At 34.7% G+C, this 14,928-nt stretch overlaps 1 protein-coding gene and 1 pseudogene across 1 annotated transcript; one reads left to right on the top strand and one right to left on the bottom strand.

Annotated features, from left to right (window-relative positions):
- The first annotated feature begins 98 nt into the window (after window positions 1-98).
- On the top strand, window positions 99-1,091 carry LOC128293813 (protein JINGUBANG-like; annotated as a pseudogene).
- An 8,489-nt stretch (window positions 1,092-9,580) lies between these two features.
- LOC128293812 (uncharacterized) lies at window positions 9,581-12,964 on the bottom strand. The gene is made up of 7 exons (XM_053029354.1): window positions 12,700-12,964; window positions 12,240-12,318; window positions 11,764-11,935; window positions 11,123-11,243; window positions 10,701-10,879; window positions 10,410-10,541; window positions 9,581-9,649 (listed from the first exon to the last, which is right to left on the bottom strand). Exons 1-7 carry the CDS (start codon window positions 12,962-12,964, stop codon window positions 9,581-9,583), a joined length of 1,017 nt encoding a protein of 338 aa, XP_052885314.1.
- Window positions 12,965-14,928: the final 1,964 nt, after the last annotated feature.

The following is a 14,928-nucleotide window of genomic DNA, read 5'->3' as shown; positions in this document are numbered from 1 at the left end:
AGTTTAAAATTTTTAATATAAATTTTTGTACACTAATTTTTTAACCAATTGTACTGGTTTCAAAATAATTGAGGCAAAGGTGGTCAATAATTGCATCGATGGTACACAAAGATATTACGAAGGAAGGTGGTGTGAAGAATTCCATATGGCCCCAACTACTTAAAATAAATTACACCATATAATGTTGGCCATATATAGGCATATTAATTTACAGATGCTTGTACCAAAAATTGAAATTTACAGATCCAATCTTGGGCTCACTGTATGAAATAAATAAAGTTAGTTAGTTTTATATGAAATCCAAACTATCTCATGCATGGCTTATTACCACACCGAGGGCCTCTTATACACCGGCTCGTACGACAGAACAGTAAAGGCATGGCGGCTGTTGGACAAAAATGCGTCGACTCATTCGTGGCTCACGAAAGCAATGTGAACGCCATCGTCGTCAACCAAGACGATGGCTGCGTTTTCACTTGCTCCGCCGATGGATCGGTGAAGATATGGCGGAGGGTGTACAGAAAACTCCCACACTTTAACCATGACCCTAAAATTCCAACAATCCCCGTGAATGCCTTGGCCTTAAGCACCACATTCAACAACTGTTTCCTCTACTCGGGCTCATCCGATGGGACAATCAATTTCTGGGAGAAGGAAACAATGTCAGGGAGGTTCAACCACGGTGGGTTCTTACAAGGCCACCGGTTTGCGGTGCTTTGTTTGGCGGCTGTGGAGAAGTTGGTGTTTAGCGGGTCGGAGGATACGACGATTAGGGTGTGGAGACGAGAGGAAGGGAGCTGTTTCCACGAGTGTTTGGCGGTGTTGGATGGTCATCGAGGGCCGGTGAGGTGCTTGGCGGCTTGTTTGGAAGCCGAGAAAATTGTGATGGGGTTTTTGGTTTACAGTGCTAGCTTGGACCAAACGTTTAAAGTGTGGAGGATCAAAGTTATGCCTGAAGAGAAACTGTGTTTCGATATTGGTCCGGCAGATCGAAGTGATTCCAGGACAAAGACGACTATGGAGTACGAGATAAGCCCTGTTTTGTCCCTTCTTGGGTCGAGAAGAAGCTCCATGGTAATCATTTTCAGTAATTCAATGGTACTTCATTAATCTTTATTTTTTATTTTATTTTCCTTGTTTGGTGTTTTTTTTCCTTCGTGATATTGTACAAACAAAGGTTAGAGAAAATATAAGGTTAAAATATGTAGTTAATTTTCGTATTTATATAAAATTTAGGATTTGATTCTTATATTTTAAAATTTAAATTTTTTTAATTTAAGAATAGTAGTCTAATCCTAATGGTGATTAGTAGTTTCTGATAACACCAATTTTTTTATAGGAAATGCTAACCAATGAGTGGATTGAAAATTTTAAATTAAAAAATAAAAAGTTTAATATAAATATTTTAAATATAAAGATTAAATCTCAAAATTTATCAAAAATTAACTGCATATTTTAATTAAAATAAAATTTTCAATTATTTATTTAACGTCTTGAAGGTAATTTGTTACGGGTTTTGCATAATCTTGACATAAGTTCATAAACCAATTATAAATAAAGTTTTTGTGTTTTTGGATTTAGTTTTTATATTATAATTTCTTTACTTTTTTTAAGTGTTATAAGTAGTGAAATTACTACAAATGGATTATTTGAATAATCATAAAGTAGAATCAAATCATTACAATACAAATAAACTAAGAATTGGTACAATCTAAGTTAAAGTCAACAAACTAGATTAATTAGACTGAAATTCACAAATAATAACAACTGCATATAATAGAACTCGAAAATTTATTTGTATATAAGCACACTTGATAGATTTCAAACATGAACTCAAAACTTCCACTTTTAACTTCCGTCATTATTGTCAACTAAGCCAATACCTAATTGTCATTCCGTCATTTTTAACTTCTATGAAACTTGTAATCTCTCCTCTCCTTTTTGGTAGCAAAAATTGAATAGAATCAATTACAAACTAACAAAAATAGGAAGACACTACTATTTAACTGAATCAGATACTCTCTCATTAATCTAGTAAAAATATGGGGAACAAAATTCACTTTATTGGAATCTGATTAATGTCCACTTGCTTCTTTTAATTTTTCTATTTTTTTCAATTTTATTAAATATTTGACGTGGATTATTTCTTAAAAATTTGGTATCACGTGATAAATATACCACATCACCACTTGCTTAGAAAAATAAATCACCACAAATAATTTGATAAAATTCATGAAAAAATAATAATTACATATTAGAAATAGAGGATTAAATATGCTAAAATGCATAATGATAAACATTTTATCCTCCCCAAACATTTATAATTTATTTTAATCCCTCAAAAAAAAAAACCATTCCTAATTACTACTTTCTCCAAATCAATTACGAGATTTGAGACCATAAATTTAAGAAGGGTTAGAAGCAAACTTAATATTTGAAGTGATGAAATAGTTTTATTATCTTTACATATTGAAATTTCAATATTGTACTGCTTTACAACAATGTCAAAGAGTTTAAAATTTTAATATAAATTTTTGTACACTAATTTTTAACCAATTGTACTGGTTTCAAAATAATTGAGGCAAAGGTGGTCAATAATTGCATCGATGGTACACAAAGATATTACGAAGGAAGGTGGTGTGAAGAATTCCATATGGCCCCAACTACTTAAAATAAATTACACCATATAATGTTGGCCATATATAGGCATATTAATTTACAGATGCTTGTACCAAAAATTGAAATTTACAGATCCAATCTTGGGCTCACTGTATGAAATAAATAAAGTTAGTTAGTTTTATATGAAATCCAAACTTTTGTAGTAAAGTTAATTAATGGAAAATTTATTCATCTCTTGAATGCCTCTATCACCATGTCCCAGCCTCACCTATCCAACAGAGTATCATTTAAATGGGAAGGGATGGTTGTTTTAGAAAAATATGGATATTACATATACAATAAATATAATTACATGTTATTATTTATTATTATAAAATATTAATTTAAGTTAAAAGTGATCTAATTTAATTAAAATTTATTGAGCTTAGTTATTAAATAAAATATGAGCCAAATATGTGTACATACTCTAGTAACTAATTTCTAATAGATGATGGGCTGATTAAAAATTAAGGTTAATGTACAAATGTTATATATTAGGGTTATGGTCCCCAAATTACATAGAAATAAATTTTCTAATATCTCATCTTTAGAAAAGGGAGAGACACCTTCTCAAAATTACTTGTGTGTTAATTTGGAAGATTAAAACCATAAGATCAGAAGATTTTAAGAAATTCATGGATTCAGGTACGCTTCTGCATTTAGATTTATTCTTGATAATTTGACATGACATATCCTGATTTATAGTTTGTTAAGTTTTTATATAATATATTATTTTATGGTTTTAACAAGTGGCATCCGAGTCTCATTATGTTGAATCATTGAGAACGAGTTGATTCTCTATTATTGTTGAGTTGATTCGTTTTTTAAATTTTATGAATTTGATATTTAGATTTGGTGTTTTTGATTATGAACATTTTAAATTTTTGAATTTATGTTAAAATTTTAAGGTTTGGTTTTTTAATTTTTAATTTTGGTTATTTCAATTCTCATTGATTTTGGTAATTTTCAATTGAATTCCACATATGTTAGAAATGAAGTTGATAGAAGAATTGGTTTGGTATGAATTACATTGGTGCAATTCATAAGAATTGCTTTGGTTTTTTAATTTTACTATATGTATGCATGTTAATGTTAATGGAGACAAATATTTTGGTTATAATAATATTATAATTCGCGTATGTATGTATATCATGATTTGTGCAATTGATTTTTCTCTACAATTACATTGATATACATCTGGTTGAGTTGTAATTAAATGTTTTGGTTAAATTTTGTCTGTCAATGTTTGGGGTTAAGTTTTAGTTATATTATGAGATTAACGTTATGACTTTAATGGATAAACCGGGACATTTATTGTCTTTGTTACAAGAATTTATAGTTTTTTTTTTTTTTTTTTTTGACTTTTATCATTCAACAGTTTTGGAGTTATATGTAGATGTAAAGTAAGTCGATAATATTTTTTTACTATATGCATATAAATATCAATGAATTTGAGGGAATAATGCATGATTTTATTTTGCATGAATTGAGATTGATTTTAACGGTACAGTTATAAACTTTGGTCGAATTAGTTTGGTGGGCATTGTTTTGATGCAAACTGATGTTGATCATGGTATGCATTTAAAGAATTTGGTTTTAGGTTTGGTTCTATAATATTAGGTTTTGTCATCTTATGGTTCCAAATATTTGGTTAAATTATGATGATATGGTTTGTTGTATGAATTGTGGGATATGCCCAACTATTATGATTTTATTTTTGAGATATATTGGCTTGAAAATATTTTTAAGTATTCATGTGAATCTCTATTTAATCATAAATACAATTTTGAATTTACATGGTATATGCATGGTGAGTTTTTCTATTTAATTTTGAATACACGTATATGCGTGAATTGCTTTGGTGTTTTGTCTATACTAAAATTATGAATACATGTGCTTGTTAATTATTTAGCCTTAAATCACTACATTATTTATGTTTGGTTTTGACATAAGATTTTAGAAAAAAATCAATCAAAGATTAATGTTTTCGATTTTTTATTGCGCTACTTAGATAACCTTATTTTGGGTTATTTTGGGAATCATAGTGCAATTAGAAATTTTAATTCTAACCTTTGGCTGTTATGAACATTTTAAATTTTAATATTGATATCTTTATATATATTTTAAAATAACTTAACTAAAATAATAAGTTGCCAAAGTGACCTCTGTTATTCAAATTATTTTGTTTTAAAATATAAAAGGTTGTATGTATGTAACTTAAGCTACATTAATATTTGATTGGCTCAAAGGAAGGTTAATATTTAACAAAATTACATGTGCAACTGTGGTAATGAACATCTGACGATTATTCAGTTTTACATGTGAGGAATAAATCAACCCAAAGGAAGATTTATTCTTCAACATGTTTTTTATTGTCAAACTTTCATTACTACATTAAGATATAACTTACAATTTAATATTTTTGTCCAAAGATGAAATATTAATGGAGTGCCAGATATCTTAAGATGATATTTACCTTTATTCAGATTATTTTGGTTTAAATTTGAAATACTCTAAAAAAATAAATTCAGATTTTGACTTTGGGATTTAATTAATGATGTCTAACATTTTAAATAGATTTGTTGAAACAAAATGCCACTAATGTGACATCTTTTGCGTAGATTAGTTTATTTAAATATCAAGATGATTTTATGTTTTTGTAATTCATGTGTTTATTAATTGACCCAAAGGTAAGTTAATATTTGGCAGAATTTCAACGATGTCTATGGTGATAAATGTGTGACAATTATAAAGTACTTTATGTGAGTAGTAAGTTAGTCTAAAGATTGATTCATTATTTGACATAATTTATAGTCAATGTTTGATTGCTACAACAAGAATATCGCTTACGGTTAATATTATTATCCAAAGACTTGATATTAATGTTGTATTTGGTATCTTGAGATGAGATTAACCACTATTTTGAATTCGTTGTTTATTTATGAATATTAATGTGAGCTTGTGTTTATTAATTTTGTTCTATATTAAGCTAGTTCATCTTCTGCTGCATCAATATCTACTAATATAAATTCTTTACCCATGCTTAATGAGACTAATTTCAAGGAATGAAAAAGACACTTACTTATAGTGCTTGGCTGTATGGGCATAGACTTTACACTAAGGGAAGAACAACTTGCACCTTTCACTGCGGCAAGCACCCTTGATGCTAAAAGGGATTCTGAGAGGTGGGGATCATTCAAACTGCATAAGTCTAATGACCATGAGCACAACATTCCAAAAGTGTTTGGGGGCACAGAATTTGAATAAATTACTTAGACCAAGGGCTTCCTTAACAAAATTGAGAAACATTTTGCCAAAAACGATAAGGTTGAGATGATATCACTTCTGACTTCTTTGATGTCTATAAAATATAATGGTCAAGGAAACGTGAGAGAGTACATTATGAAGATGTTCCATGTTGCTTCAAGACTTAAGGCACTGAAGATTGAGGTTTTTGAGGAATTACTTGTTCTTATGATTTTGGTATCGCTTCTTGCACACTTTAACCAATTTAAAATTAATTACAACTGTCTAAAAGAGAAATAGACTGTCAAAAAGAGGAAGAAATGTTGAAACATAATAAGTTTGAAAGTGTTCATTTAACCAGTGACTTTAAATACAACACATTATATTCTGAATAGAGTACCCACTAAAGCAGTTGCAAAAACACCTTATGAGCTTTGGATAGGTCAAAAGCGTAGTCTAAAGCACTTTCACATTTAAGGATGTCCAGCTAAGGCAAGACCTTATTGGCTACATGAAAAGAAACTGGATTTCAAAACAGTAAGCAACTACTTTATTGGCTATTCTAAGCAATTTAGGGCTACAAGTTTTATGATCCTACAATTAGGAATATTTTTGAGACAGGAACCGCAACGTTTTTTGAGTATATTGATTTTAGAGGGAGAAATAATGTTAGAGACATTACTTTTGAGGGGGAACTGGATTCTAACCCAGTTTCTGTTATCACTTTTGATGATGTTTAGGTTCTCATACCTATCATTGATCAAGAAGTGAATTTAGAACTTTAATAAGACAATGTTCAACAACTCCCTATTCAATATAATGTAATTGTTCTAGAAGAACAAATTCAACAACCTCAATAACAAGTGTCATTAATGAGGTCAATAAGATAAGAGAAATGCTATTTCATATGATTCTGTTGTATTTCTCCAAGAACACGAGGATGATAAAAGAATGATGGAAGATGAACCAATCAACTTTTGTCAGGCCATGAAAATTTCTAATTCTCAAAACTGGATTGATGCCATGCAAGAAGAGTATAAGTCCATGTAAGACAATACAATTTAGAAACTTGTCTCATTACCTAAAGGTGCAAAACCAATTGGTTGTGAATGAATATTTAAAACCAAGAGGGATACAAATGGTAATGTGGAGAGGTATAAGAAATATCTTGTAGCAAAACGATATACTTAGAAAGAAGACATTGATTTTATAGAGACTTTTTTTTTCCAATTTCATCAAAAGACTCTTTTAGGACAATCATGGTGCTTGCTTCCCATCTTGATCTTGAGTTACATTAAATGGATGTTAAGACTGCATTTTTTAATGGCGACATTGAAGAAAAAAATTATATAGTATAACCAAAAAAATTTGAGTCGGGAGACCCAAATAATATGGTTTGCATATTAATAAAATCTATCTATGCACTCAAACAAGCTTTTCGTCAATGGTATGACAAGTTTCATCAAGTAAATATCTCGTTCGATTTTAAGATGAATATTATTGATGATTGTGTGTACCACAAATTCAGTGGGAGTAAGTATATATTCTCAGTTCTATATGTCGATGACATTTTGCTTGCCACTATTGATATAGGCTTATTGCACGAAACCAAGAGGTTTTTATCTAAGCATTTTGAGATGAAAGATCTTGTGAGCGCCTATTTTGTTTTAAGAATTCAAATACATCGAGATCGACCTCAGGGTATTCCCTGATTGTCATAAACGGGTTATATAGATAAACGGATTGTAAAATGCATCAACTGTTGGGAGTCTAATTATTGCTCAAGTATGTACGCATCCGGATATTGGATACATTGTTGGGATGTTAGGTAAACATTTAAGCAACCTTGATATGGACCATTGGATAGCAACCAAGAGGGTTATGAGGTATCTTCAAAGAATAAAAGATTACATGCTCACATATCAGAGGTTTGATAAGTTAGAGAGCATAATGTATACAGACTCTAATTTTGATGGAATATTGATGCAAAATTTTGTCACTAGGGTGCAAATTGTGACAATAATTGGTAGTCCTTTATTCCAATAACAAGAAGACCACATCAAAGTCAAAACAAATAGACTTTAAGTTCCTAGTTTTTAAAGTAAAAATTCGAAGTGGTTTGGTGCCTATAAAGTATATTGGGACAAACTCCACGATTGCAGACCCGCTTACTAAGAGGCTACACCCAAGGTTTTATAAGAGTACTGTAACACCCCAAGTCCGGCCCAGATGTTGTGGCCGAATCTGGTGATGTCACAAGGAATAGGTTTTGAAAATAGTGCTGACTTGATAAATCATCCAATTTTGATACCTCGTGTTTGTCATGATTATACTGAAAATGTTTATTTAATTAATTTGTTTACCAAACACTTACTACAGCGAAAGTTTAATAAATGTGATAAATTTTAGAAACCTGATTTTTATTTAAAAAAAAACCTCTTTTACGTAAAAACCGTTGATTTCATAAAGTAATTTATCAAGGCATATAAATTATTAACAAACCAAAAATCAACAGTTAAAGACCATAAAGTCCAGAGAGTCTCAAAAATTACAAACTCTCAGAATAAAACCAAAATTGTACATAAAACCATAAATTAATAACTGTAAACAATTTACGGTCGAGTGGTCACCACTGAGTCTCTGCAGCACCGATCTGCCTAAGTCTAGAGATTACCTGGACAGAACAGACAACGAATGTGAGTTTTCGTAAACTCAGTGTGTAACCCAACAGAAATAAGCATGCAAACATACAGATACAAAGTCAGGCTCATGGCCTTTTTAGATACAGTACACAGAATCAGATATACAAATCAGAAACACAAAATCCTACCTTCATACACACCAACTCCGACTATCCCACCATACCATGTGGGGGGTAAAAACACCCACCTATCCCTACACACCATATCGTGTCAATACGACACATGTCAGGTAATGTGCAGCCAAACTGCCAGAATATAGGCGATGATCACCTTACATAATACTTCCTTCTCATATACAAATCGCACCCCACAATCATATACAGAAACATATACAAAATAACATACTAGACATGCTCAACATACTTATATACATATATCAGAATAATTAGACATGTATAGCATTATCGTACACAGAACAGAATATCAGACTATTAGATCTACATTTTTAGGGTTTGGTTAGACCTTATCGACCCTACGGTAAGCCCATAATCAATTGGAACGACCTGTACGACCCTAAGGGAAATTAAAAAATATGGCCCACATGTTCATGTGGCTCCACAAGCCCAAATTGGCCTTGCCCGTGTAGCCTACACGCTTGGCCCAAAAACTCATACCCCCGTGTGGAATCCTGTGTGGGCCTACACGCCCAACTTAGCCTAGCCCGTGTGGCTCATACAGCCGCACTCTGACCATCAGATAGTCGTGTTATGCACATGACCATGCCTTCGTCAACCATACTACCATGTCTCACACACGGCCACACTCATGTGTGTCGTCGACAGTTGCTATTTTTGGCTTTCGCTGAAACTTAGATTTTTGTGTTTTGGGAACACACCTGGTTCGTTTTAGACGCTACAGAAACTACGAGCCCTCCAGAACCTAAGAGTCGACATACCAATGCTTAAAATCAGCCTTAAAATATGATTAAACCGAAAACTCAAAACCAACAATAGCTTAAAAAAAGCGTACATCGCTTACTCCAACACTCCAAACGATTGACTACGATTCTGCAAGAATAGAGTCACGGTCTTCTCAATTCGTTGCTGCCAAAACAACAGTATAACCCCAATCAGCATTTTAGAAAGACACAAATTACAGAATAACAAAGCCTCACTTACCAGAATCGTGCGACGAAAATAGAAATAATGAAAACAAAGGTGTGACAATAAAAAAAAGGAAACAAAATTGAATGGGCGAATAGGAAAAAGGAAAATGGCAGAGAAGTAGAAAACTAGCATCTGTTGATTTTGGAAGAAAGAGAAACTAGTTGGAAATTTTGAAAAAAAAAAGATATGATACATATCCCTTGATTTTTTTCCCACTAATCCACTAAGTGATAACCTTCTCAGACTTTTAGTTCAACCGAGACTCTACAAGTCAACTGAGCAAAAATATTGATATTCACGCTGGCGTAGAGATTCGAACACAAGACCTCCAATATACTAATTCCCTTATCACTCGAACCAACTTGATCATTCTAATATAGATTTGTAAGCAATTTAATATAAGCCCACTCCAAAAAGGTAGAGCTTGGATAAAAAATAACAAAATTTGGCAAAAAGTGGGACTTGAACCCAAGACATTATATACTTACCCAAAACACTTAACCACTGAAGTAAATACACATTTAGTCAAATATTTATAAAAAGAAAAATAAATGAGTCAAGGGTGTTACAACTCTACCCCGTAAAAGAAATTTTGACCTCGAAATTTACCTAATCAAAATAGAAGAGGATACTGCTGACGCATCGAGTCCTCAGGTTTCCACGTGGCCTCCCCAGTACTATGATTCTGCCACAGAACCTTTACTAAAGGAATGAACTTCCTCCTCAAAATCTTAACATCTCGCTCTAGAATCTGAACTGGCTCTTCCTTAAAAGTCAAATCCAGTCTAACATTGACCTTCTCAGCAGAGACAATGTGAGATGGATCAGACTAGTACTGCATCAACATCAAAATGTGAAATACATCATGGATACGATCCAACTCTGGATATAGCTCCAACTGATAAGCAACTGGTTCCACACGCTTTAGAACCCAATACGATCCTATAAACCTAGGGCTTAACTTGCCCTTCCGATCGAATCTCAGAACCTTCTTCCACGGAGAAATCTTAAGAAAAAAGAAGTTCCCCATAGAGTGCTCAATATCACACCTCTTCAAATTTGCATAAGATTTCTGTCTATCAGAAGCCATTTTTCGATGATCTTGAATCAATCTAACCTTATCCTCGGTCTTAGAAACCAACTCAGGACCCAAAACCCGACGTTTACCTAACTCAGTCCAACATAGTGGAGTACGACACTTACGACCATACAGAGCCTCGTAAGGTGCCATCTAGATGCTAGACTGGAAACTGTTATTGTAGGCGAATTCAGCTAGCGGTAGATAATCCTCCCAACTACCCCGTAAATCAATCACATAACTCTGAAGCATATCCTCTAATATCTGAATCACCCTCTCAGATTGACCATCGGTCTGAGGATGGAATGTAGTACTGAAGTCAAATATCAAACCTAGAGCCTTATGTAATTTCTTCCAGAACCGAGAAGTAAAGCGAGGATCTCTATTAGAAATTATCGAAACAGGAACCCCGTCCAGTCTTACAATCTCAAAAATATACAGCTTCGCAAACTTCTGCAGAGAACAATCTATTTGAATCAGAATAAAATGAGCAAACTAGCTTAATCGATCTACGATGACCCAAACAGAATCCTTCTTAGTGGGTGCCAAGAACAACCCACTAGCAAAAATCCATCGTCACTCATTGCCATTTCCATAAAAGAATCTTAACGGGTTGGAGTAAACCTAAAGGAAACTGGTGCTCAGCCTTAACTTAGTGGCACGTCAAACATCGAGCCACAAAATCTGTAACCTCATGTTTCAAACTTGACCACCAGTATAACTCACGGAGATCCCAACACATCTTATTATCATCGGGATGCATAGTATAAGGGCTACTATACACCTCCCTCATAATTAACTACCTCAAATATGAATCATTCAGCACACAGTTCCGACCTTCAAAACATAAAACACCATCGTTATTCAGCCCAAAATTTGAAGTACTGCCACTCTCAACCTGACGAAACCACAAACCTAGATACTCATCCTCAAACTGCTTAACTTGAATCTGATCAACCTAAGTCGGCTTAACCTGCAACTCAGCTAACAGACTCCTATCATCAAACAGACTAAGTCGAACGAACATCGCTCTTAAATCAGTCATCGCTCTACGACTTAGAGCATCGACCACTACATTGGCCTTACCATGATGATACTCTATCGTGCAGTTATAATCTTTGAGCAGCTCAATCCATTGCCGCTGTCTAAGATTCAACTTGTTTTGAGTAAGGAGATACTTGAGGCTCTTATGATCTGTGTAGATAATACATCTCTCACCATACAGATAATGCCTTCAGATTTTCAACGCAAAAACCACCTCAGCCAATTTAAGATTATGCGTCGAATAATTCCCTTCATGTGTCTTAAACTGATGGGATGTATAAGTCATAACTTTACCATCTTGCATCAATACACATCCCAAACCGACGTGTGACGCATCACTGTACACCACAGACTCTTTACCAGATTTAGGCTGTATCAGAATAGGAATCTTGAGTCAAAACATACTTGAGCTTCTCGAAGCTCGATTGTTGCGCATCAGTCCAAACAAAAGGAACATCCTTATGCTGAAGCTTATTCAAAGGAGCTGCATTCAGAGAGAAGCCCTCAACAAAACACCGATAATAACCTACTAAACCGAGGAAACTGCGGATCTCAAAAACATTATTAGGCTATTTCCAATCAAGCACCTCTTCGATCTTTCTAGGATCAACTCAGATCCCCTCAGTAAAAACTACATACCCTAGAAAAGTTACCTCATGCAGCCAGAACTCGCATTTGGTCAACTTAGCATAGAGTTATTTTTCCTAGAGTATCTAAAGCACTAGTTTAAGATGCTCATCATGTTATTCTTCAGTCTTAGAGTGAATTAGAATATCGTCAATGAACACCACAACAAACTGATTCAGATATGGTTGAAAGACTCAGTTTATTAGATCCATAAATACAGCTGAAGCATTCGTCAGACCAAAAGGCATAACTAGAAACTCGTAATGGCCATAACGAGTTCTAAATGCAATCTTATGAACATCCACCTCCTTAACTCTCAACTGGTGATACTCAGAACGGAGATCAATCTTTGAAAACATAGAAACCTCTCGAAATTGATCAAATAAATCGTCGATCCTTGGAAGTATATATTTGTTTTTCACTGTCAGTTTATTGAATTGCCGATAATCGATGCACATTTTCATGGTGCCATCCTTTTTATTCACAAATAGAACCGGTGTCATCACGAAGACACACTAGAGTGGATGAAACTACAACCGAAAAGCTCTTGAAGTTGAGCCTTAAGCTCCGTAAGCTCCTTTGGTGCTATATGGTAGGGAGTGATGGACACCGAAGCTGTTCTTGGTATATGCTCAATCCCAAATTCAACTTCTTGATTCAGAGGTAATCCCGATAACTCTTCAGGAAAGACATTTGAAAAATCTCTCACAATTCTGATATTCCTGATAGCAGAGTTCCTAGAAGTAGAAATACTGACATAAGCCAAATACGCCTCGCACCCTTTCCAAACTAGTTTCTCAGCTACAATAGTGGAGATCACCTTGGACAGATAATCTCAGCGCTCATCTATCACAGCAACTTCTTTATCATCCTTAGTCCTCAAAACAACCCTCTTAGATGTACAGTTCAAGCTAACACTATGCTCAACTAACTAGTCGATACCCAGAATTAAGTTGAACTCCCCAAACAGATGTTCCATCAGATTTGCCAGAAAAACAACCCCTTGCACCACTAACGGAACATCCCTAGAAATTTTACTAACCTGAATAAACTTCCCCAATGGACTTAGTACAGTGATCTCACTAGAAGTGCTCTCAACAAAAATTCCCAAGTTCTCAAATACAGAACTAGCTACATAGGAGTGTGTAGAACCTATGTCTATCAGAGCATTATAAGGTATATCAAAAATTAAGAATGTACCGGTGATAACATCTGGAGCATTTCTAACTTTTCGGTGTCGAGCAGCATAAACCAACGTAGGCTGCCTCGCCTCAATCTGACTTCCACCTTTGCCCGGTACTTTCTATCCACGACCCATACCATTACTACTTCTAGCCTAACCACAGCCTCTAAGTTGCTGCTAAACTACTCTCTGAGACTGTATAGAACCCGGTCTCGAGCCTTGCATCTGATCTGCCCACTGTGGACACTCTCTAATGCGGTGCTCCAAAAATCCACACCTCAAACATGCCCAAGTCCCCTTCTAACACTCACTCGGATGACACCTACCATAATCTCCACACATCTGAATCCCAGTAGGAGTAACAGGTCTAATTAGCCCATCAAGTCTGGCTTTTTTCTTAGGTCTCTGAACAGAACTAGAAGGCTCTGAATCCCTTTTATTCTTACCCCTCTCGGGGTCCCCATTCTGGCGCTCTACACGTTTAACATCCTCGATGATTTTTGCCTTCTCTACCAGTATCACGAACTCCCACTCCCTCTGTAGAGCAATCAGTACCCTCAAGTTATCCCTCAAGCCATCCTCAAACCAAATGCACCTCTCATACTCAGACGCCACTATGCCTTGAGCGTAGCGACTTAGCCTAAAAAATTCAGCCTCATACTCGGCCATAGATCTACCACCTTACGTGAGATTCATGAACTTATTCCCACAAACATCCACATCTCTTGCCCCCACATACTCTAAAATATGGTCTTAAAGATATTCCAATTCAAACGATCAGGCTGAGTACTTTCCTCAACCGTTAACCACCACTGATATGCCTTGTCGCAAAGTAAGGACCATTCAGTTTTTGCTCAGGAGTACAGTCTAAATCATTCATAATCCTTTCAGTGGCCTCCAACCAATACTCGGCCACTGTAAGGGTGATTCTAGTGACACTCCTAAATAACTCCGCACCATTGGACCGAAGTCGTTCTGTTACTGACCCACAGCTTTCAAATCCAGACTGGGGTCCAGCAACCCTCTCTAACATCCTCAGCATGGCTTGAGACAGTATGTTGTCCCCAGCCGAACTGCTTTGAGACCCAGTCTTAGTAGTAGGCGAAACAAGTGTCTCACTTGTATCGAAGTTTGGCATACTACCTGAAGGGGAAGACTCAGTTCGAGACCCTTACGGCCTTTACCATGGCTACGAATACCACGTTCGTGAGTGCTCATTATATAATTCAAATTTATCTACATTATAAAGTTTTATGCATCAGTTTCAGCGTTGGTTAAAAGATA

This window comes from Gossypium arboreum, chromosome 6 (genome assembly GCF_025698485.1).
Source record: "Gossypium arboreum isolate Shixiya-1 chromosome 6, ASM2569848v2, whole genome shotgun sequence".
Taxonomy (NCBI): Eukaryota; Viridiplantae; Streptophyta; class Magnoliopsida; order Malvales; family Malvaceae; genus Gossypium; species Gossypium arboreum.
Note: the sequence above shows the minus strand (reverse complement) of the source record. Positions and strands in the feature narration are given on the sequence as shown.